Source organism: Juglans microcarpa x Juglans regia, chromosome 2S (assembly GCF_004785595.1).
Source record: "Juglans microcarpa x Juglans regia isolate MS1-56 chromosome 2S, Jm3101_v1.0, whole genome shotgun sequence".
Lineage (NCBI taxonomy): Eukaryota > Viridiplantae > Streptophyta > Magnoliopsida > Fagales > Juglandaceae > Juglans > Juglans microcarpa x Juglans regia.
In genome coordinates, this window is record NC_054597.1 from 158,921 (window position 1) to 181,663 (window position 22,743).

A 22,743-nucleotide genomic window follows, 5' to 3' on the forward strand; every position below is an offset into this window, starting at 1 on the left:
CATCAGGCCACACGAAACAAGGTTAAAAATTAAAAAAAAAAAAAAAAAAAAAAAAAAATTACATTAACTAAGTTACAGAGCTTACCATCTAAACACTAGGTAAAAAGAGGTTTTCAAGGCCATGCTTATTTATTCAAAAGAGTGGTTTGATCACCAACGTCTACTCTCCTACCTGTTACAGGATTTCCTATTTTGGAACGGATCAGAGAAGATATGAGAGATTTGTTCTGCACTCATCTGCCAGTCTTTTCCTTCATCAATAGCACGCGAAGCACGAACTAGATAAGAAGAATAAAAATTAAAAAATTAAAAAATCTTTAGATAAAATGCATCAAGATTGAATACAAAAGGAGAGAAAGCTAGCATTGTGGTGCCTCCCTGAGCTCATAAGATGATCAAAGTCAAACAACAGATTTGGTCCTATAGTTTCGGCCCAGTCTCTGCGAACTGTTTCTTCCATCAGCTACCGGCTCCGTTTCATCTTCCTCCATTGCACAAACTTCACCGGCTTCCATGTCCCCAGCTGCAATTCCAGTAGGCAACTCTCTGCTATGCAGAAACTTACTACCAACATCATCCTTCTCGTTCTGCCTCAAAGCAGCTGGTTTCTTGGCCATTATAGTATCATCCATTTTTCTTTTTGGTATAAAGGTGACAGCGGGTAGATCAATGAAAGCATCTGGCTGTGATTCGAAATTATTTGACCTCTTTATCACCTTGAGAAAGTCCATATAGGCTTGCTTGTTAGATGCTTCATCCATGTCGCCTGATGAATCAAAAGTGTAATGTGTATATTTCGAAGGATTTCGCACATAATCCGGAACTGCAGAAGAATAGCATTGAGTGGAAAAGTTGGCCTTATTGGAAACACCTCCATTACAATTATCTTCATACTCGAGTTCAAACCGGACACGTTTTTCTGACTTCGAATCCAATTGAGCCTCCTTTCTCTTGAGAATAGATTTCAGGTTAACACCGCCCTCAGATGCGTTGATTTGGGGATGTTCCCCTCCCGTTACATCTTTCTCGGAGACCCGCAAAGAATCGATTTTCTGAGCGGCTTCTGCATCCTCTCTCAGCCTAAGTTTTGCAGCCAAATGATTCGCACGCGGGTCCCTAGCAACTTCCTCAAAAGAATCGGGAAGCTCATTGCAAGAATCTACGTCTATAGCATAATCCATTATATCCCTCATGTACATGCGATGCTCAGCCTTTTCCCCGCCAATAGCCAGTTTGTCGTATTCATCTCTCTCTTCCTGCCCAGACAACGAATCTCCCTTCAGATAAAATCTATCATCTTTCTCTACTATGCAGAATGACAAACCCATAACCATTACTACATACTAACAACGAAGTGAACCCATCAAACTTTAATATATAACATTTCACACACAAACTCAGCACGCTTAGATGAGTAATCATATCCCCATTTTGATCATTGCAAAGCGTGGAATTACTTTCTAAACATTTTCCGTTCTTACACGTACAAAATCTTTAACATAAGCTAACATCCAAAAACGACGGCAGAAAGAGAAAGCAAAAAATAAAAATAAAAATTCTTTACATACCTCGTAATCCAAAGTACAGTCTTGGCCAATACTAGACTCAATGTTCCACTCTTCGTCGTTGTCTTCCGGTTTATTCGACGGCCGCCGCTGGGGTTCATCGCCCGCGTTATCATCGTCAAGGTCTTCGAGGTCCCTCTCCAGCTCGTCCCTCAGTTCCAGAGGACTATTGACTTTTTGGAACCCTTTACCATGGGAGTTGCAGAAGAAAGATTCGGACTCGGGCTCGGGGATGGTCTTGTCACGGATCCATTCTCTCCTCTGGATTTCGTCGTCCGTGAGAGACCAGAGAGAAGAGGACGAAATTGTTGTTGCTGTTGCGGGTGGTGTTGAAGAAGCTAAGGAGCCGAATGTCTTGTCTACTCGGACTTTGAAACTGTCTTCCATGGCCGCCTCCCTGGAAGAACGAGGAAGGGAATCCGAGTTGATTTCAATTGGGAACAACCACTGTACAATGATTATTGTGGGCGCAACGGCAATTGCTGAGAGGGTAGTTGGGCTCGTGGGCCTTTTCTCTTGTACATCTTTTTGTTGTGTCCGTCCTGCGTTTTATGAGAACCAACGCTCAAAATTTTATCTTTTAAAGCTAAAACAGAGTCGGGATTCGAATTTGCGCAATTGCGTTCTGTGATGTCAAATTACGAATAAGAAATGATAGTATGTATTGTCATTTTGTCGTCTTATTTTAATTTTTAATTTTTTTAATAATTAAAAAAGTAATTATTAGTGTATTAATATTTTTCTTTTATTTTTTAAAAATGTTTAAAAATGTGAAAATAAAAAAATAAAAAAAAAGTGAGATTTAGCACTAACAGTACATATAAAATTATATGTGTCAATTAGAATATGATTTATTTAATTAAATAAATCAAACTCTAAAATTTTAATACAGTCCATATAAATAATAGGTGACGACTTGTTTAACCTGTTTAATCATTAACTTCTAACGAATTAATTTGAACATGATTCATTTAATCCATTTCAACCCCGTCTAAACTTGTTTATATAAATAGGTTAAGCTAATGTGTATATTTATTTTTTAACCTAATTAATATAAATTCATATATAACACAAGGACAACTATATAAATTATTTGTATAAGTTTCAAATAGATAAGTTCTATATACGTCATTCAAAAAAGTAGACCCCACCTAAAAAAAATGTAAAAAAGACTATTTTTTATTAGTGTGATCCACTTTTATACAAAGAGCTTGTATGAAAAATCTACTCAACTTACATTTGGTTCGTCGCACACCACACATTTGGCGTGGCAAATCCAGTTCGTTGCCCACGTCATGGTTCTTTTACCTTATCCTTCGCCTACGAGTGATAATATATAATACGACTCATGAACTCAATACGAACACGACATGACATGAAATTAGGGAGTTTGAATTTGATATTAACGGGTTCGAGTCAAAACAGGTTCACTTGTTAATAAATCGCGGGTTGACCTGTTAAGACACGATTTATTAACAGGTCAACCAGCTTAACACGAAATCAATGCATTTTGACCTGTTTAGATTTTATTTCAAATTTAAAATTTTATTATTTTTAAGTTATAATATTGATATTTCTCAGTATGCTTATGTTTTTATTATTGAAATTGTAATTTTAAACCTATGCTCATATTTGTTATTGTATGGTTTGTAATATTGGCTTTATTATATGTTAAAATTTGAAAAATATTTTTTAAAATATTGTGGCTACTAATAAATCTAAATTTTAACTTTTATGTGAAATTATGTTAATCAGGTCAAGTGAGTTATGCGTGTTAGTTCAACTTATTTATATGAAACGAGTTTAAATAGATCATGTTGTATTAATTAATTTATAATTAATTATTAAATTGATCAAAACGGGTGACACGACTAGACTTATTATCTAAATTGGTTGGATTAAGATTTAAAAATTTAACACATTTAATTTAATGAAACGGATTTGGATTGACCTAAATAATCGAATATCCATAACTTGATACGACGTGAAAACACTATTTACTAATGAGCTGTGCTATGGATCAACTACTGTTCACGGCTGATCCGTAGCATACGTGACGTGTATTTTTTTTTTTTTAAAAAAAAAAATCCAAAACCGACGCATTTCAATTTTCAACCCTTACCCCCACCCAATTCCTTCTCTCAGCCCGTAGCCCCACCGTGCGCCACCTGCAGTCACCGGCTACCACCATTGTTAGCCTCCAGCCCCACTGTCAGTACCGCTGATGCTTGTGTACGCCTCCATCGCCGTGTCACGTACTCCTTCCTCGCCAAGCAACCGAATCGCGTTCAGCCTCTCTTCGTCGCTGTCGGCCACCCAGTAGCGCCACCGACCACCTCACCGGCTCCCCCTCACACCGGCGACCCTTTAGCCACCTTCGAGCCTCCACGCGCAGCCCCCACACGCAGTGTCTTCTCCACTCTTGAAATGGGTCTCATACGTATTTAGTCTTGAAATGCCGCTGTCGAAGCCAGCCCAGCCACCACCACCGAGCCCCATGACCTCTCAACAACCCCCTATTGCAGCTCAGATCAACCCAACCCGAAATGAGTCTCCCCCTCTCTCACCACCATGCTGCCACCGTACACCAGCCCAGCCACCACCACCGAGCCTCAAGACCTCGCAGCAACCCCCACCGTCGAACTCCAATCACGGCAACTCCCTCCTCTCTTTCCATCACAACTCAAATTAGCCCCCGGTAACAATGAAGTGTTTTCAACTTTTCGAATTTTGGGGGGGGGGGGGGGACTTTGTCAATTTGCTTAGGGATAAATTTATCAATTTACTTAACCATATAAGGTGTGTTTTGGATGATGCATAAACAGGGGTTGCTCCCAAGAATTTTTCTTTACGAATTACAACCAGTGCCTCACCTCGCACTCCCTCCCGAGCAGCCCTCAGACTCTTCTTCCTCACCTCTCACAATGCGGGTGTGTTAAGCAACCCTACTAACTTCTCTCTCTCTCTCTCTCTCTCTCTATTCTGGACAAAACAAAACGATACGAAAGAAATTAAGAAATCGAATCCCAAATTCCTTATTTCATCTTTGGAGTTTGTGTTTCTTTTCCTTTCCAGTGGGCATGAGGTTGAACAATGAAATCCAACCAGAGGTGGAGGAGAGGAAGTAGCTGATGGCTTCAATTCGTAGACCTATTCGATCGGCACCAGGTTCCCTCACTCAGAGTCGATCTCATCGTCGGGTATGCCTTGGCCTCTAAGAAGAAAAAGAGCTTCTTGCAGCCCGAGCTTCTCAGCCTTGCTAGGTATAATCTCCCTCACACCTATTCGTTTCCGTACACCTTCTTCCATCATTTCCATCTATTGCATTGAAATTCACCAGTTTTGTACAATCCTCGATGATGATTGCCTTTCATCGCATTGAAATTGGGCATTTTGTCATATAGAAATGTGTGTTTGTGTATGTACATGCTGTATATTTTTGCAGTATGAAGATGCTCAAATTAATTTCAATCAAGGATGGAATCCCCTCTCCATGTATAAAAATAAAAAAAAATAATAATCCGTTTTTATCCAAAACTCTATTGTGTATTGTATTCTTGTCAAATTCGAGTCGTATATTATCATCCGTAACTTAAAAGTAACTACCAATTCATTCTGAATAACTTGGAATGCTATCAAGGAATGGGGGCTTCTTGACTCTTGAGTTTTATATTGCAGAATAAGTAGAAGGATTATGTGGTCCGCATTCACTTCCAAAGTACCCCTCTATAAAACAATCAACGTAAATTAAAATAAATAAATGCTTCAAAATATGGTGTAAATTCAGAAAAGTGCGAAAAACTAATAATAATGATAATAAAAAAAATGAGAAGTAAAGAAAAAAATATAAAATTGAAAAAGCAAAAGTAACGTTCTTAAATGTAGAAACACGCATTGCTGAGGCTATTGAAATTATTTAGTCTCAAATTTGGTTTATAAAGGCAGCAAGAAATTAGTTGACATTACGTATCCCCTAAGAGTGTTCAACCGGGTTTCGGATTGGATTTTCGGGTATACCCGGTCTGGAATTCGGGCTGTAAAACCAGGCCGGGTTTCGGCCCGGGTACACCCGAGTTATGACCCGGGCCGAAACCCGGATGAATCCGGGTTTAAGCAACCCGGAAATCCGGGTTCTGGCTTCAACCTGGTTTTTTTTTTTTTTTTTAATAAAAGCCTGAAGTATCTAATTTTTTTTCAGAAAAAAAAATAATGATGTGAAGTTGAGCACTGATTTCAAAAGTTCAAAATAGAAGTCATAAATTCGATGCTCAATTTTATTTAACCAAGAAAAAATAACAAGGATTAATAGATCCATAAGAGATGACATCCCCTTTTCAACAACAAAACATGTTACACTGAAGATTTCTACCCCACCGATAAACCATAATAACTATTAATTATCATATAAATCTTATGTAAAAAAAAAAAAAAAAAGAATTTGCAAATATGGCCTGCAAAGCATTAAATCTGATTTTATTTCTACATATAAGTCAAATTACCATAGATATCTAATTCATCATCCACAAACACGTCAAGAAACACAAAGAAATATACAAAATTCTGAGAATAAACACGAGCCCTTCCACATCAATCAAAAAAACCTAGAAGATGTAATTCAAGATCACCAAATCTAAAAATGACCCGTACATTTACAGACCCATATTCATTTAGAAAAGTACAGAGAAAAGTTTACTTCAACCACATATAATGTGTCAAACAAACAGATGAAACTAAAAAACATTAAAAATGTTAAATTAAATTACATTACAAAACACAAAATTACAAAATATTTCAATTGAAAGTTTGAAACTGCCATCTATTCAACTGCTTTTGTGTCCTTGAAGTGTTTACTAATTATATCTGCACGTCATGAGAAACTAGAGAACCTAAAAAAACAAAATTTTTACTAATTACAAAATATAAATTGCTATGAACATAGTTTGCTTACATATTGACATCAATTTTCTTTCAAATGAAGGCAGAAATGCACATTCATGAAAATAGTTGCTGGAGAAACATCTACACATGCAGATTTTCCATACTAACGTTATTAGCACATTTAGATGCAAGAACAGCACTCTATATATACTTATCATCAAGCTCTGCTAATAGATGTGCACTGAATTTGTCCTAGGAAACCAATACTATCTGAGGTGAAGTCTTTAAATAATCCTCCCACAAGGCCACAACTCGAATCCAAACTGTTGCTGAATGCAGCAAGAATAATGACTCTCATCTCGATATAAAGATTACAGTCCAACAAGATCACATGTCAAGCCCCTAGTAAAAATGAAACACCTAGTACATGGAGGTTTCTAGATGAGCTACACAGACAAAAGATTTAAGATTATAATAACTAATAACAGAACAAATAATAAGTATGTTCGATTGTTGACCGCTAATTCATATAAATAAATCCAAAAACATCCACCAAGGCCCCACCCCACTCACCCAACTGACCTAAAACAAATAAAAAAGAATATAATAAATTAGTACCTCAACAGAGTACCTGGGTTTTGATGTAATAGACTTCGGACAAGATCCACACAATCTGGATGTATTTCTTCCAAACTATGTTGTGGAAATTGCAGCTCGGTTGATGTTAAAATGTTCTGAAAAAGCTGTAATACACAGCTAATCAGAATAGGTATGAAATAGTACAGAAAACATATATGATCATATTGCCAGCCCTCTTTTAGCTTTAATGGCTTGATCATGCATGGAAAATCTTATGATTTTTCATATAGTAATTTAGCTTATAATAGTTCAGATAACACCTTATCCACTGAAAGTTCATCAACTATAGAGAATTCTTAAGCCCATAAAAGGTAATAACAATGATGACTCCAGAGACTAATTGATAAATATTTAGTATTTTTATAGATATAGGAAAAAATGAACACTCTATCTCAAAACTTATAAAGCTGCACCCCTGTACACCATATCCATGTCCCAACCCTAACTGGCTTCATTTTTCTCAAAACAAACGCTGTGACAGCTGATAGTGTCCAACTACATTTTTCTCAAAATAATTTATGGCATCATTTCTTAATCTAAGTGCTTTATATTTTATACATATATTGTTCTGTAAACAGATCTGCCTTGAGCATTTGACAAACTCCTTATACATGATTCTGTTCGATGAACCTAACAATATATAAATCAATCAGCACTACTTGAGCAGAAGAGGAAGCATCATCCATTAGACAACAAAAGATACTCAAATAATTTTCAACCCAAACCCAGATAAGGCCGAGTCCTAGACTAACGATTGTGAACAATAATTTTTATCTTGGAGCTACCAGATCATATATATACAGAAACGATACTTTTCTCTCTTGGAAAGCCAAACCCAAAAATCCAATGGAGAGAGAGAGAGAGAGAGAGATAGAGAGAGAGTGAGTGAGAGAGACAGACTCACGGGGTCACGATGGAGGCAGGGACTTAGGGAAAGGTTGATGGCGACGGGGATGTGACGACGAAGATGCTGTGACGAAGATGCGGCGGCGGCAATGGGGTCGCGGCGAGGAGGCACGGACTTAGGGTTTCTACTTTCGCAAGCAGCAATCATAACGAGAGAGAGAGAGAGAGAGAGAGAGAGAGAGAAACTCGGGGGGGGTTTCGTTTATGAAGTGTAAAAAGACCCGGGTACTGGGTTTAAAACCCAGTACCCGTGTTTGTAACCTGTATCCGGGCCGGATAGGTCTAGGTTTTTAAACCCGGGTTCCGGCCCGGGTTTGATCTGGGTTAGAACCCAGAACCGGATCCCGGTTTTCCGGGTTTCAGACCGGGCCGGGAAAAAACCCGGCCCAGTTGAACAGTCTTAGTATCCCCTTATGTCTAATTTGGTTACACAAAATATCTCATCTCATCTTATATAACTATTACAATTTTTTCAAATTTTTAAATAAAATACAATAAATAATTTAATTTTTTCAAATCTTAAAATAAAAATTATATTAAAATTTTTTATTATAACAATATTTTATTCAACTTTCAATTTTATTTTATCTGTATAACCAAATGAGAGCTTAATCTAATGGGAGCTGCTACTCCTACCAAACAACCAAAATTTATTTATTTTTTTAGTTTTCTTAAACATGTTTTTAAATCACTTAAACATTTAAAAAAATCATAAATTCATTAAAAAACAATTTCTTAACCACTAAGTAAAAAAAATAATAATAATAAAAAACAACTCAATTGGTGGGTTTTGTCTGTGGGTTTTGTAGGTGGGAGTAATGTTTTCCTAATCTAATTTGGTATCTACACAGAATTGGCCATGGCCGCTCGTTCAAAGTACCCATCTCTCTAGTGTGTTTATTTTGTTTCTTTTTATTTTTAATATGTTTCCTTGACACATCAAAATTTAAAGGAAAATGATGTATACAGTCATAAGATATTTAAGCATTTATGGATCGTGTGTTCAAAGTACCCATCTCTCTAGTGTGTTTATTTTGTTTCTTTTTATTTTTAATATGTTTCTTTGACACTTATCAAAATTTAAAGAGAAATGATATTTACAGTCATAGAATATGTAAGCACTACACACTCATTTAAAAAAAATGAGAACTAATTTTTTAATGGTGAATCCTACTCTTTTTCAAAATAAGTGTGTGACGCTTATATAACCTATAATTGTATCTAACATTACTCCAACATAAATATGAAATGTCAAATCTCACTCAACAATACTACTTCATAGTAGTGAGTTGGAAAAGTGATTTTTCATTTTTTTTGTTTAAAGAACACAGTATAAATATTATGTATCCTTCAAGAAGAAACATGGCGGCATAATGCCATCTCTTTAATTGAACATGTTAATAAAATATTGCACAAGAGAACGGAATGGAGGAAAGAGTCACACCCGATCTATGAGATTATTTGAGTTTTGATACGGTATTCGTCGTGTTCATCCATAACATAAACAATAAATAAGCGAATAAAAGTAAATAAATAGAGACACAAGAATTTACGTGGTTTGGAATAATGTCTATGTCCATAGGTTGTTTTGGGGGTGAAATTCACTATAATGGGTGCTTTTACAATCTCACATGACTTCACACGTCGCACAATACAATAGAAAAATTTAGAGAAGATCTTTTGGAGTTGTAGTGGAGTTTGGACGTATGAAGCTTCTGTGTAGAGAACTTATAAAGAATTTATCAACAGTTTCCTAATTCGTTGGGATCTCCTCATATATATAGAGATCCAAGTTGTTTTGTGAAATATTTTCCTAATAGATGTCTGAATTCCTTTCCTTTCAGGAGTTTGACTCATTTATTTGTTAGAAGTCTGAATCTCTTTAGTTTTAAGAGTATAAGTCTATTTGTCTTATTTATTCTTGATTTTATTTCTTTGCATGATTTTTTATCTTATTTTAAAGCTAAATTATAGGTTGCTGATTTGACCAAAAAGAAAGAAAGTAACTTCCCAGATGCTTGATATTGAAATACATATTGAAACACACCAAATAAATAAAGAAGGAAAATCACATGGAAATGTTGCTCTCTTCGAAGAAGATGGAAAGAAAAAAGAGAAATTTAGGATTTTTAATGTTACATTCCAGATGGTTATTACAATATTCACCAAAGGTACATATATGTCAGATTCAGTAACTATTTCCTTCGAAATGCAACAATTACTAATTAAAAGAAGTTCAACTAAGGAAATAAAACAGAGGCTCGGGCCCTCGGCAAGCTACTGGGCCGGCCGAATAAAACAAACAACTTAACATAAACCCATATCTAGGCCCATCAAGAAGTCCGTCTGCAAGTAAGTAAAAGTAAAACTAAACTAATTGATTTGATCTGAAGTGAACCCCATGGTGAATTCCTTCAGAAGCCCAGCCCCTTCCCTTCCCTTACCTTCCCTTGTCTTTGTTCCTCACAAACCCTTGATCTCATATGTCAAATCTTAGATCTGGTACGTGCGACACATATAGACGCTTTTCTTTTTTTTTTTTCTTTTATAGAAGAGGACAGTATTCTAATTTTATTAATAACTCTTACTTATGACGGAGAAAAATCGTGATTACAGCCGGATGCATGGGGATTACAGATATTCGACAAAAACCAAAACCAGATATGAAAAAATTAAACAAACCCAACCACAATACAAAGCACTCAATAATGTTCATAGAAAAAATTTTAGGACCAAAATAAAGTAAAAAAGGTGAAAAAAAAGGCACTTGCAAAGAGAACACACCAACAAATAATATCAACTCAAATAAAAGAAATAGAAATTACTAGTAGAAACTTACTTAAACCGCAAGTAAGAAAGGCCAATTAGGTCCAAAGAAGACCTATGAGGTGGCCGGTCATGTTCTCACTGTTACTGGTCCAACCCAAATTTAAAAATTTAAACACTTGTTATGAATTATTTCTATACCAAATGATTGAGCGTCGAGCCAGAACCATTCTTTTTAAATACACCTGGCCAGTGGATAACAAACAACATTAAAGGGGAAAAGAACACGAAATAGAAAGAGTTTTTGAGTAGTGTTAACTTTTCAATGAAAACATCTGCTTTTTCTGAGCTTTTTATGTAAATGAAAACGTCTCAGTTCCAAATAGTGTGCCTGAAGGTCCTGATAATGAATATGTGGCGCAACTGAGCCCTCAAATAACATATATATGCAAAAGAAATCAGAAAGAGTAATGTAGGAGAGACCTTAGATGCACCCTGAGAGATCAGACCTGCACATTGACTCCCTTTGTTTGAAGAACACAAAATGCCTGCCATGGTGTGTAAACATAATATCAAAATCAAAAGAGACAGCTGCATAACTGCCCGGTTGGACGTTGAGATGGTTTTTACACATTTCGTTTTATCTTAACATACAAATATCCCTCAAATATAAACATTTTACAATTTTAAAATTTTCATTTAATCATTACCTAATCATTATAAAACTTTTTCAAACTTATAAACAAAACACAAAAATAATTAACTTTTTCAAATCTTAAAACAAAAATTATATTAAAAAATTATATTCTGACAATATTTTAATTTTATAATTTTTTTATTCAACATTTTATCTCTCAATTCCTAAAACCCTATAAATATTTTAACTCAAATCATTTTATTACTATTCACGTACTATTTTATTAATATTCACAAATTTTTCTTCTCATCTCATTTCATCTAAGATCCCATTTGAAACTTAAATTGAGCTGAGATCAAGTCTAATTTTAAGCCGAGTATGACATCCAAGCATCCAACCTTCAAATTACTAAATTCATCTCAACTCAAAACTTCTTTATACGTAAGATTCATAACTTTTTTCAATTCAACATCTCTTCACACACGAGACCCACAATTTTTTTCAACTTCTTATAATACATTTAAACTCATCTTAATATCTAAATACATCTTTTTCATCTTAGGCAGGCCCCACAAAATTTACTATACTATCTCAACTTATTACTATTTATAAAGAACTTAATTTATCTCAACAAACAGGATCTAAACATTCAAACGAGGCCAAGTATGCCACTTGCTAAATCATTTGAAATTTCTGAAAACTAGGCCACGTGTGAATGTGTACTTTGCACTGGGTTAAAACAGATCTACAAACATGACCAAGAACATCAACAGAAACATAGAAAGCCAACAGCTTTGAAAGATGATACCTTCGTTTGATTACAATTTCCAGCACAAACTTTCAATATCGACTTCCCTCCTATTTTACTGTGATCGTGTCACTGTGGATGCAACGAGGTGAGAAGACTCATCTCCGCAAAGAAAAGAATACCAGCTAAACCAGAACTTTATCTAGCCTCACCACTATCGAATTATATATAAATATAACAGGTAACTTGAAAAGGAGGATGATTAATACTGTATTAAGTGAGCGGGAGAGGGCCAAAACGTTCTGCAGCTAGAGCGCCGAAACAGTTAACTAGCTAGGGTTGTTTGGTTTACCAAATTCCAACGACAAGAAAGATACAAAACTTGCGAATCGTATGGGAGATCAATACAAAGGTGCGGGGCCTACTACTTCCCATTCCTTTGGGATCGACAAGTGATAATTCATACAGTAAGACGGTGCTAATTACAGATCATTCTTGCACTGCATATGGAAGTCCATAATTGTTCCTGTTCTTTCTTGATTCTCAGTTTTTATTTTTTACTCTCTAAATCTTTTTAGTTCATTAAATTTCTATTTTTTAATGTTATACTATTTTTTCTTCTTTCAATTTTTGGGTTTTTATTGTAATATTTTCTATTTTTCAAATATTTCATTACACGTTGCAAACCATATTGTGGCATTATACTTATACATCCATACCAATGCTGTGAAACTCAAATCAAGTCTCAATCAAACTCCCAAAACCAATGTTAAGAAATCGAGAAACACAAATGCGCCATTATAAATTACATTTTTTACAATCCAAAAAAATAAAAAACTTGAGTGAATAAGAAGACAACTTTTGCGTCTGATTTTAATCGGCAATAGAATTTAAAATAACTTGATGATGCTTCAAAACTGGCCGACTGCATCGACATTTAGCTAAATCTCCATTTGGTTGATATTTTCATTGATATAATAATGCTTACTTCTGACTGAAAAATCTTATTTGCAAGTCAACACATCAATAACATAGTCGGACTTTATTTTATTTGCAAAACAACGGGTGTGTTGTTTACATCGATTTTACAAATAGAAGTGCTCTTCCGATTCGGATGAAGGACGGGCAGGTAGCTAGCCGAATGTTGAGGAATTCAACAAGGTATGGGAGGGGGGGAAGCGGATAGGAGGGAGAAGAATGATCGAAGAGGTAGATAGGCAATTGGGATTGCAAGAGATGAAAGGAATCCTTTGAATAAGATGGTAAGTCATAACCAAGGCGATTCCAAGTTGACAAGCCATCCATCCATCATTGAGATGGCGTTTTCAGCTTCAACGTGTTCAGAATTATGGCGTTCTTAGTTTGTATCATATAGAGATCCAAGACTCTTGTTATAAAAAATGAAAAGGTACCCATCAAACTGGACAGCCAGACTGCATTCAAGGGATTACATATTATTCGCACAGGTTTAGGGAAAAAGCGAAACATTTTTATTCTTAAAACTGAAGATATTCAGATATCACCATAAGTTTGCCACGCTTCAAAGCACGTTTACAAAACATATTCCACTGAATAACGTTAGATCAAGCTTCGAACATTTGGACTTGGATCTGTGCACCTTCACCATTTACCTTTACCGAAGGGAATGAGGAGCAAATGCACTTACCAACTACTCCTGGTGCACCACTACTGTTAGTTCCTCCATCTATACGAACAGGTTGCAGTTACCGATCAAGTACCGAGTTACATCATACTGGGGCAGCCGGTTGAGTCCAAGAGTACTGCTTTAATCTGCTCGGGCAACACATCCTGGCCTTCCCCGCATTGCTGATGAACAATGAAAAAAAAAAATCATGTCTTTGGATGACCATAATTGGCCAAAAAGCTTGTACCCGCTTGGGCGAAGAATTCGTTAGGCCACACTTAACAAAAGGAGAGGCCGCATGGACCATCCATTCAGGTGCCACTAATAGAATAAAGGTCCCTTTCGTATTGCTTTGCATTTCTGAGAAACCTGACATGTACTACCGAATCTTATAGCAGTCCATACTGTTACTGACATTCTGTCATCCTTTTACATATGAAATTGTTCAAAGAATCAATATCCTGCCTTGCATGTTGGTCTAATGGCAATCAATAAAGCTAGACAGCAAAGTGACAGAATATGACTAGAAAAAAAATCTCCCTAGATTTGAAATTTTGTTTCCTTACTTTTGTTTCTTTCCACTCATTAGCCATCTTTACCTTTCTTAAGCTATTGAAAAATCCACTGAAGGACTACCATGCTCTCTTTTTCATTTATATACCATCATTTATCAGCATTGATTATTTTTCAAATAATCTGTTCTCTCATCTTCTTACAGTATCAAATGAAACAAAGAGTCGTGGAGATGTAGACATTAGAAAGCTTTAGTTGCATCTCAGAAGTAACAAGCTGTCAAACAACTTTCCATTTTTTTAATTGACACCATGGGGATGCCAAAAACAGAATTATTACAAGTAATTGATGTGTACAAATGAGAGAGAGAGAGAGAATAAGAAAAGATGATCTGAAGTCCTATGGAAATGGGCAACCCGGTTGTACTTTCATGAAAATCAGAAAATGGCAAAAAGGACTATCATCTCTCCAATTAAAGGAAAGGACTCTCCATTACAGGGTTTGTTTTTTAAGTATTCCAGAGCTTTTTTCCACATACAAACGAGATTTTCTCCAATATAGTGAACAGACAACCTTTCAGCTCTAGAGGATACAGGGGGAACAAGACTTTTACGTTGAAATGTGCAGGTGCAAAGCACCAAAACCAGAACACGAAAATGGGCAATCTTTTTTCTTTATATAAGTACAAAAGAAATACAGAAAATGTGCAATCTTTCTACTGTTTCATAGTCAAAAGGTAAATTCGGTAGAAACATTGAAAGGGTGACTTTTGTATCAGAGAAAGAAGCATACCTCAGCTCGAAACACATCCAGGGCAAACCCATTGAAGCAGCTAATTACAGCCTGCTGTATGTCTAACCCCAGGTTGTCCAGAGTCCTCATAGTGGAAAGCAAGAGACCCGGTCTACGGGCACAAAACATGTGGATGTTGACAGCTCTTCCTTCCCTTACTCGAACCTCCACCTATAAAACGCAGAAATCAAGCAAGTTACAAACAAACCAATTTCCTGGATTACAATCAAAAACTTGATTCGGTATGCTCGAGAAACACTTGGTCTTATGCGATATAAGAAGTAGAGTAAGTATCTCAGATACAGAAGTTTTTGGAGTATAGAAATAGTAAAAGGTATTCCTCCACCAGAAGTGATGGTAATTGACAAAATTGTAAAAAGAAAAGAAAGATAAGGGAGTCTCTGGTATGCTCTAGAAACACTCAAATGGTCAATGGTGGCTTCGACCCACTAATACACGAAATAATCTTGCCCATCCTATACACTAAAATTTAAGGCTCCCTCCCCAATACAGGGCTACGCAGTGTGAATCACAAGTTGACAAACTGTATTATATCTAACTAGGTAATAATCATTGCACCTCATTGTCTTAAGGTTTTGCTTGAATATACCTCAGTCAATTTTACAAACATATGGAAATACAAATTTACAAGTAAGAAAGCTATGTGTATACTTCCTGTGTACTCGGGCTATGCCTTTTTTCTTATGAATAAAACTTCTAGATTACCTACCAAAAAAAGTAAGAAAGCTATGTGGACACCAATACACATCGTCAGTAGATCTCAAAATCAACACCAATACAGCACATTTGCAAACTTACAAGCATCAGGATATTGATTAAAAACCTGAAAATATCAAATGAGAAGCAAGATGTTTGAGCTTTACCCGTGCCTGTTGGCTTTTAGGGCTTGGCAAAGAGCTCGGACAAAGCTCTTCCTTGACACGACAGGGAAGCGTAGGTGGAGTTGGTGTCGAAGGGTGAAAGCTTGCAGAAGGTGGCAGCAAAGACCCGGGTGGGGATGAGTCCAGCTCATTATGGAGGTCATTGATCTTTTGCAGAAGCTCCTTTAAGTAGTCAATGGCATCCCCAAGAATAGAAGCTCTATCCATCTAAGTACAAATAAGACATATAATCATCAGATACAATGGCTGACCCATCAAGTGTAACGAATTAATGAATCCCAAAGCAACCACATAATGACTGCCAAAGAACCTCCACACGACCAGCGATCCTAGATATTTAGATATCAAGTATCGGAATTTCACACACACACACACACACACAATTCTCACCTCCTATTAAAACATACAATAGATAATTATTTATCTCAAAAGCTCAAATTAGTTGACTTTAACACTTTCGAGATTTCTCAGAGTTCTTTGGGAGAGAGGATAAAAGGGCACTCACTCTAGGCTCTTCAATTGTCGGTTGGTCCACAAAGTTCGTGCGAAAGAATTACACACACACACACACGGCATACACACGCAGAAGACATTCAAATTCAAGATTAGTACTTTTCCATGTCAATTATTGGCCTTCAGATACAGAATAAAGTCATATGGTAACAACTAACCAGCACGTATAATTTAAATAGCAAGAAACCCAAACGAAGCAAAGTCCAAAAATTATAAACCCTCTAAACCTAAAGGATGACATTACTTCATACCTTGCTAATCTTGGGTACAACAGACCTAAGCATGTAAAGCCTATCATTAAGCTTCTTTCTTCGCCTCCTTTCAGCCATCAGATTCTTTGCCGGCAGCCCCTTCCTCTTTCCCTTCTGAACTCCGCCAGTGACAGTACTGTTGGCGTTAGAATTGCTCCCACCCTTCTTAACATTCTCCTCCACCTTACCAACGCCTTCAAACTCATCCGAATCGTAATTTACACCTGAAAAGTCGATGCTCGCGTCATCAACATCACCCGAAACGTCATTATTCTTCCTCCTACTCTCCAAATTCGCCGAATTTTCGTCGAACCTAACGCCCGAAACCTCCAGATTCCCAGACTTTTCAGCTCCTTGCCGAAGCGCCGCTCGCTTCTGAAACAGGGTGGGTGGCGAACCCACTTGTGGGAAGACCTCGAGGGGTCTGAGAACTTTTGCTCTGTTCAGAAATAGAGCACTCCCTGAGTTGTCAAAATCCTCGAAACACGTTGAGATAAACCCGCCATCAAGTCCGGCGGAAGTGTCAGATATCGGCAGCAACCGAGTTGATTGAAACGCGGAGGCAGAACTCAGTTCGGGAGCACCAATCTGGGGCTGAGAGTTCCAGGCCGTGAAGCCTATCAAAGCAGGGGAGTTCGAAGCAGCTGGGTTGAACGGGCCGAGAAGCCCGGTATCGAGGCCCAAATCGAAGGCATTGTCAAAAGGGTTGGAGCAAACGGCGTTGATAAGCGAAGAGAAGCAAGATTTGTGGGGCAAGAAGGGGGACTGTGCCTGTGAGGGGTCGAGACTGAAAGCCTGCGACGGAGAACAGGAAGAGGACGAGTCCAAGGTCTGCAAAAGAAGGTTATTGTTGTCGTTTGGGTTCGAGCAAAAGCTAATGTCTCTGACATCTTGCGGGTTTGGAAGACCACGGAGATGGTTATGGAGGTCCTGTTGAGGTGGGTTCAGGGCGTTGTTGTTGATGTACCAGTCATTCTCGAGCATGGACTTGAAGGAAGAGAGAGGCATCCCCAGACCAATGTCGTCGTTCTTGCCAGGCTCGCCTTCATTGTTGTTTCTGGTCCACGACGCTGTGTCTTCTTCTTCTCCTCCTCCTGGTCCTTCCATCCAAACGACGCCGCTTGTAGACCTCGGAAGCATCTTTCCCAGGGCGTTTCTGACTCTCAGAGAGAGAGAGAGAGAGAGAGAGAGAGAGAGGGGGGGGGGGCTGGGGGGCCTGAGGGCGGGGGGAGAACGAAAGGGGAAGTGGCTTTTTCTATGGATCGGAGTTGAGTTCAGAGAATCATTGTTGAGAAGAAAGAGATGAGATTAGAAGTTTGAGCGTTATGTAATGTATAATTGAAATGAAAAAATGGTAGCGAAAATAAAATGAATGGAGAGCGCTGTCTGTGTGGGTTATCCATGTGTGTGGCAGTCTGCTTGCACTGACGCTAGCTCGCGGCTACTGGTTTCCGCTCTCTCCAATTGTTGTAACGAAATTTGCCTATGAATTTTAGCGAAGGCCAAGCCCATGGTTACCCAGAAAATAAAATTGTTATCGTGATCACTAATGATCTATATAGTGGAAAATGATTCTACTATGAGTTTGTTTCCCTAAAACTTAAACGCTTGGATATTTGATTTGATTTTTTTATTTTTTTTAATGGTTAAGGAATTGATTATTAGTGAAATAGTATATTTTTTTAATTTTTAAAAAATATTTCAAATAAAAATTAAAAAGTGCAATTTACACTAATGATAAATTTGAGGGGACAAATTCATATATATATATATAAGATATATAAATTTGAAATAAAAGATTTATTCTTTATCAGAGACAGATCATTCCATTCTATACTAAATTATAAAAATTTATGTTAAATCTTAACTTTAAAAAACGACAATAAATATTATTGGAATTAGTCTCAAACGCAAAGTTAATTACGCCTTGTCTTTTTCTCTTAATCGATATATCATCAATTATATATCTCTTTTTATTATCATTGAATGGAAATTAATTGTATAAAGCCACATTATTAAGTTCCATTTCATGTGTTATATATCATGATTAGGTTAAACTTATTAAAAAATAACATATGTATTTAAAAAAAAATTATATACTATATAATCATCAAATTAAGCAGTTTGGAATTTGTACCACTCCTATATATGAAACTAAGCCATCAAATATTCGATCAATCAAACACTATTAACTCATTAAAATGTATAGGATAACCATGAATTTTCAACGGCGATTATAATATATAGGTTACCATTTTAAGCAATTAGACAACTAATAGGTTTGGTGGGTGAGATGAGAATTTTTTGTTTCAGATGAAAATTTTAAATGTTATTTTTTAATATTATTATTGTTTTGAGATTTGAAAATGCTGAATTGAGATTTGAAAAAGTTTAATTATTTATGAGATTTTGTGTGCGAGTTTGAAAAAATTGTAATGATGAGATGAGATGAAAATTTTATGTCTCATTCATTCCATGCCCCAAGTCTCAACAAGAGCAAACTAGGGCTATGTTTGTGTGTATGTGTGTACACACGTAAAATGTATAGGACAATTCAAGCAATATTAATTGAGACCTGTCCTAGCCAATTAAAGATCAATGGAATTATCTAAGGCACAAAAGGTATGGCAAAAAGGGTTATATGTCCTTTAAATTGGATATGAGCAAGGCCTACGACTGGGTGGAGTGGAGTTTTTTAGACAAAATAATGCTTAAACTAGGATTTGCTCATGATTTTGTGCAGTTGGTTATGCAATGTGTGACAACTGTGTCCTTTTCCATTTTGATTAATAGAGAGCCTCATGGTCCTATTATGCCTACTAGGGGGCTTAGGCAAGGGGACCCCCTTTCCCCTTACCTTTTCCTTCTATGTACTGAGGGTCTCACTGCTTTGTTAAAGGATGCTGAGAGTAAACAACTAGTGAAGGGAATAAAGGTTTGCCGAGGGGCTCCTGCTGTGAGCCACTTGTTGTTTGCGGATGATAGCATAATTTTCTGTAAAGTTGATGTGCAAACTACCAGACATATTCAGGGGGTGCTTGAGAAATATGAGGCGGCATCGGGACAAAAGGTTAATAAGGAAAAAATTGCAGTGTTTTTTTCTAGGAATGTGGATGCTGGGCAATAGAGGGAGTTGTTGAATTTGTGGGGTGTTAGGACTTTCCAACAATATGATAAGTATCTTGGGCTGCCTAACTTGGTTGGGAGGTCCAAATCTCTTCCTTTTGCCGACATAAAAAGGAGAGTATGGAATAAACTACAAAGCTGGAAGGAGAGATTGTTATCACAAGGAGAAAGATAAGTTGTTATTAAGGCAGTAGCTTTATCGATCCCTACATATGCTAAGTCATGCTTCAAGCTACCTTTGGGTTTATGTAGGGAATTGGAAGGAATGATGTCTAGGTTCTGGTAGGGACAGAAGGGAAATAAACAAAAAATGCATTGGTTAAGCTGGCAGCATTTATGTGCTTCAAAATTCAGATGGGGGGTTTAAAAGTTTACACTCCTTTAATAAAGCTCTCTTGACTAAGCAAGGATAACGAATTTTACAAAATGAGGAGTCTTTGCTGCAAAGGATTTATAAAACTAAATATTTTCCCAATAATACATTCTTTCAAGCAAAGTTGGGGTGCATCCTTCTTATGCATGGAGGAATGGTCACTAGAGGGACATCGATGGTGAGTACGGTCTGGAGTCTCTATTTCTATTTGGAATGATTATTGGGTTCCAAGTCATAAAAGCTTAAGAAGGAGTGCTGAGATTGGGCTTCCTGCTTCTCAAAAGGATGTAATTGTGGATAGCCTTATATGTCATGACATAAGAAATTTGAGGTTTGATACTGTTAGAGCTCTCTTTGATCTAATGGTAGCTGAGGAAAGCTTGAAGATTAGATTGTCTTTTATGTCTTGTAGTGATAAATGGATATGGATAGAGGAAGTAAGTTGATGTTTTACTATGAAAAGTGCTTATAGGCTATTTTAAGCTTTGAGTTTGAGGGAGATAGTTGAACCATCCATCTAGGTGCAAGATAGGCACATGTGGAAGAACCTATGGAAGATGAATGTGCCAAGGAAGATTAAAACTTTTGCATGGCGAGCCTGTAGGAATATTTTGCCTACACTCAAAAATCTGAGGCACCGAAAAATTGAAGTGGAAGGAGGTTGCTGTTTCTGTGGAGAAAGGGGTGAAGATGTTTCTCATGTTCTATCCTCAGTTAAGTGAGATGTGGCGGTGGTTTGGTCCAATAGATTTAAGGCTCCAACATGATAAAAGCTTTATGGATAATGTGAAAGGTGTGTTAACTACTGGAAATGGAGCAGATTTTACCCTCATGTTTGTACTGTGTTGGGGCATGTGGTATCGAAGGAATAAGTTGAAGGTGGAAAGTGAGAACATCACTCCCTATGCAGCAGCAAATATGGCTATTTCTTTGTACGAATCTTTCTCAGTTTGAAAGGTTTCTAATGTTGCAGCTGGGAAGAACCTGTGCAGGTGGATATCACCTCCTTCTGATTTTCTGAAGCTCAATGTTGATGGGGTGATCTTCACAGAGTATAAAAAGGCTGGAATTGGAATGGTTTTACGGATAGCAATGGTAAGGTGGTGATGGCAGCAATTGTCTCTGAACCTGCAGTGAATGAATCAGCTACCATTGAGTTACTTGCTGTATTTTGGGGATTGCAAACGTGCCTTCCATTGGGCATCCCTAAATTAATTGTTGAGTCTGACTGTTTGCACATTGTTCAAGAATTGAAAGCTGCCAGGAGTTTTCATCTTTTAAAGGTAATTTAGTTACGAAGGTAAAGAGTCTAATGTGCCTTTTCCAAGAAGTGATCATCGAACATGTACATCGAGAAGGTAATGATGAGGCTCATTGTTTAGCTAGGTATGCATGAAATGTATTGGATGTTTAGATGTGGTGGGGTGCTATCCCTGAGTTTGCTGGTCATGCCATGTGGCTTGATCATATTATCATGTAAGGATGTTTTATGAAATTGGAATGAAACTGTTCTGTTTATCAAGAAAAAAAAAGATCAACGGAATTAGAACATTTGGTTATACACGCATGCATGCATTGCTAATTAATATTGGAGTTAGCTAGGCTGATATATAATTAATTCATAGATGTAGCTCCTAGCCTTTATATATCCTTAAATGAAATCACATAGATGATACATTTTCTCATAATTTCATTCTACTGCCTTATCTCTAGAGAACTTGTGGGAAATGGGCAATTTATTGTAGTGCGGCATGCATGCATGCATTTGTGTGTCTGTGCGAAGCATTTCAAATGACAAAAATGCTGCAGCAATATTGAGTGGCTGGCTTTGAAATAGAGATCGAAGTACTACTGTGGCTTCCTCGTATATATATACATGAGAAAGATCGATGGAACTTCCACTTGCCATGCAATTCAAAAGCGAGACTTTGGCATAAATTTTGGGGAAGAAAACCCAGGTTTCTCGTGATTCCTTTCCATTCACCGTACCTACTCGATCCCCATTAATTGAACTTGAAACTGATCATCATCCCATCCCACTTTTCAATTCCCTAGCTCTCCTTCAACGATATATATCCTGCTTCGATCCCATGCAGCAGCTTACACTTGTCAATTTAATTTCTCGATCTCTAGCTAGCTAGCTAGCTAAACCAGCAAATTCGCCAAACTTCATTATGCACGAGTCATGACAGAGTACTTGATCACGAGAAAAGGCCTTTGACTGGCCACAGGTGATAATGATGATTATGCATCATTTTAGTGTTGAAAATGCTCAAAAGTCTCTCAAAGCCAGCCAAACTGGCCGGCGCTATGGTTGGGTTGCGTTGCCAACAGCCAACCTAGCTAAATAAACTAATTCAATTTCTAGTTCCGCAATTTGAACCTAATTCCTAACGTACGTCATTATGATCGACAACTTGGGAGTGTCAGTCCCAGCTGGCATGCATATATATTCACGTGATACTACGTACTGTGATACATGCACACGT

At 37.1% G+C, this 22,743-nt stretch overlaps 2 protein-coding genes across 2 annotated transcripts; both read right to left on the bottom strand.

The window, feature by feature from the left end:
• Window positions 1-129: 129 nt before the first annotated feature.
• On the bottom strand, window positions 130-2,046 carry LOC121251853. The gene is made up of 2 exons (XM_041151245.1): window positions 1,569-2,046; window positions 130-1,256 (listed from the first exon to the last, which is right to left on the bottom strand). Exons 1-2 carry the CDS (start codon window positions 1,950-1,952, stop codon window positions 402-404), a joined length of 1,239 nt encoding a protein of 412 aa, XP_041007179.1. The 5' UTR covers window positions 1,953-2,046; the 3' UTR covers window positions 130-401.
• An 11,527-nt stretch (window positions 2,047-13,573) lies between these two features.
• On the bottom strand, window positions 13,574-18,275 carry LOC121251416 (transcription factor ICE1-like). The gene is made up of 4 exons (XM_041150669.1): window positions 16,756-18,275; window positions 15,974-16,198; window positions 15,090-15,260; window positions 13,574-13,966 (listed from the first exon to the last, which is right to left on the bottom strand). The coding sequence occupies exons 1-4, from the start codon at window positions 17,893-17,895 to the stop codon at window positions 13,883-13,885; spliced, it is 1,620 nt and encodes a 539-aa protein (XP_041006603.1). The 5' UTR covers window positions 17,896-18,275; the 3' UTR covers window positions 13,574-13,882.
• Between the last annotated feature and the right edge of the window lie 4,468 nt (window positions 18,276-22,743).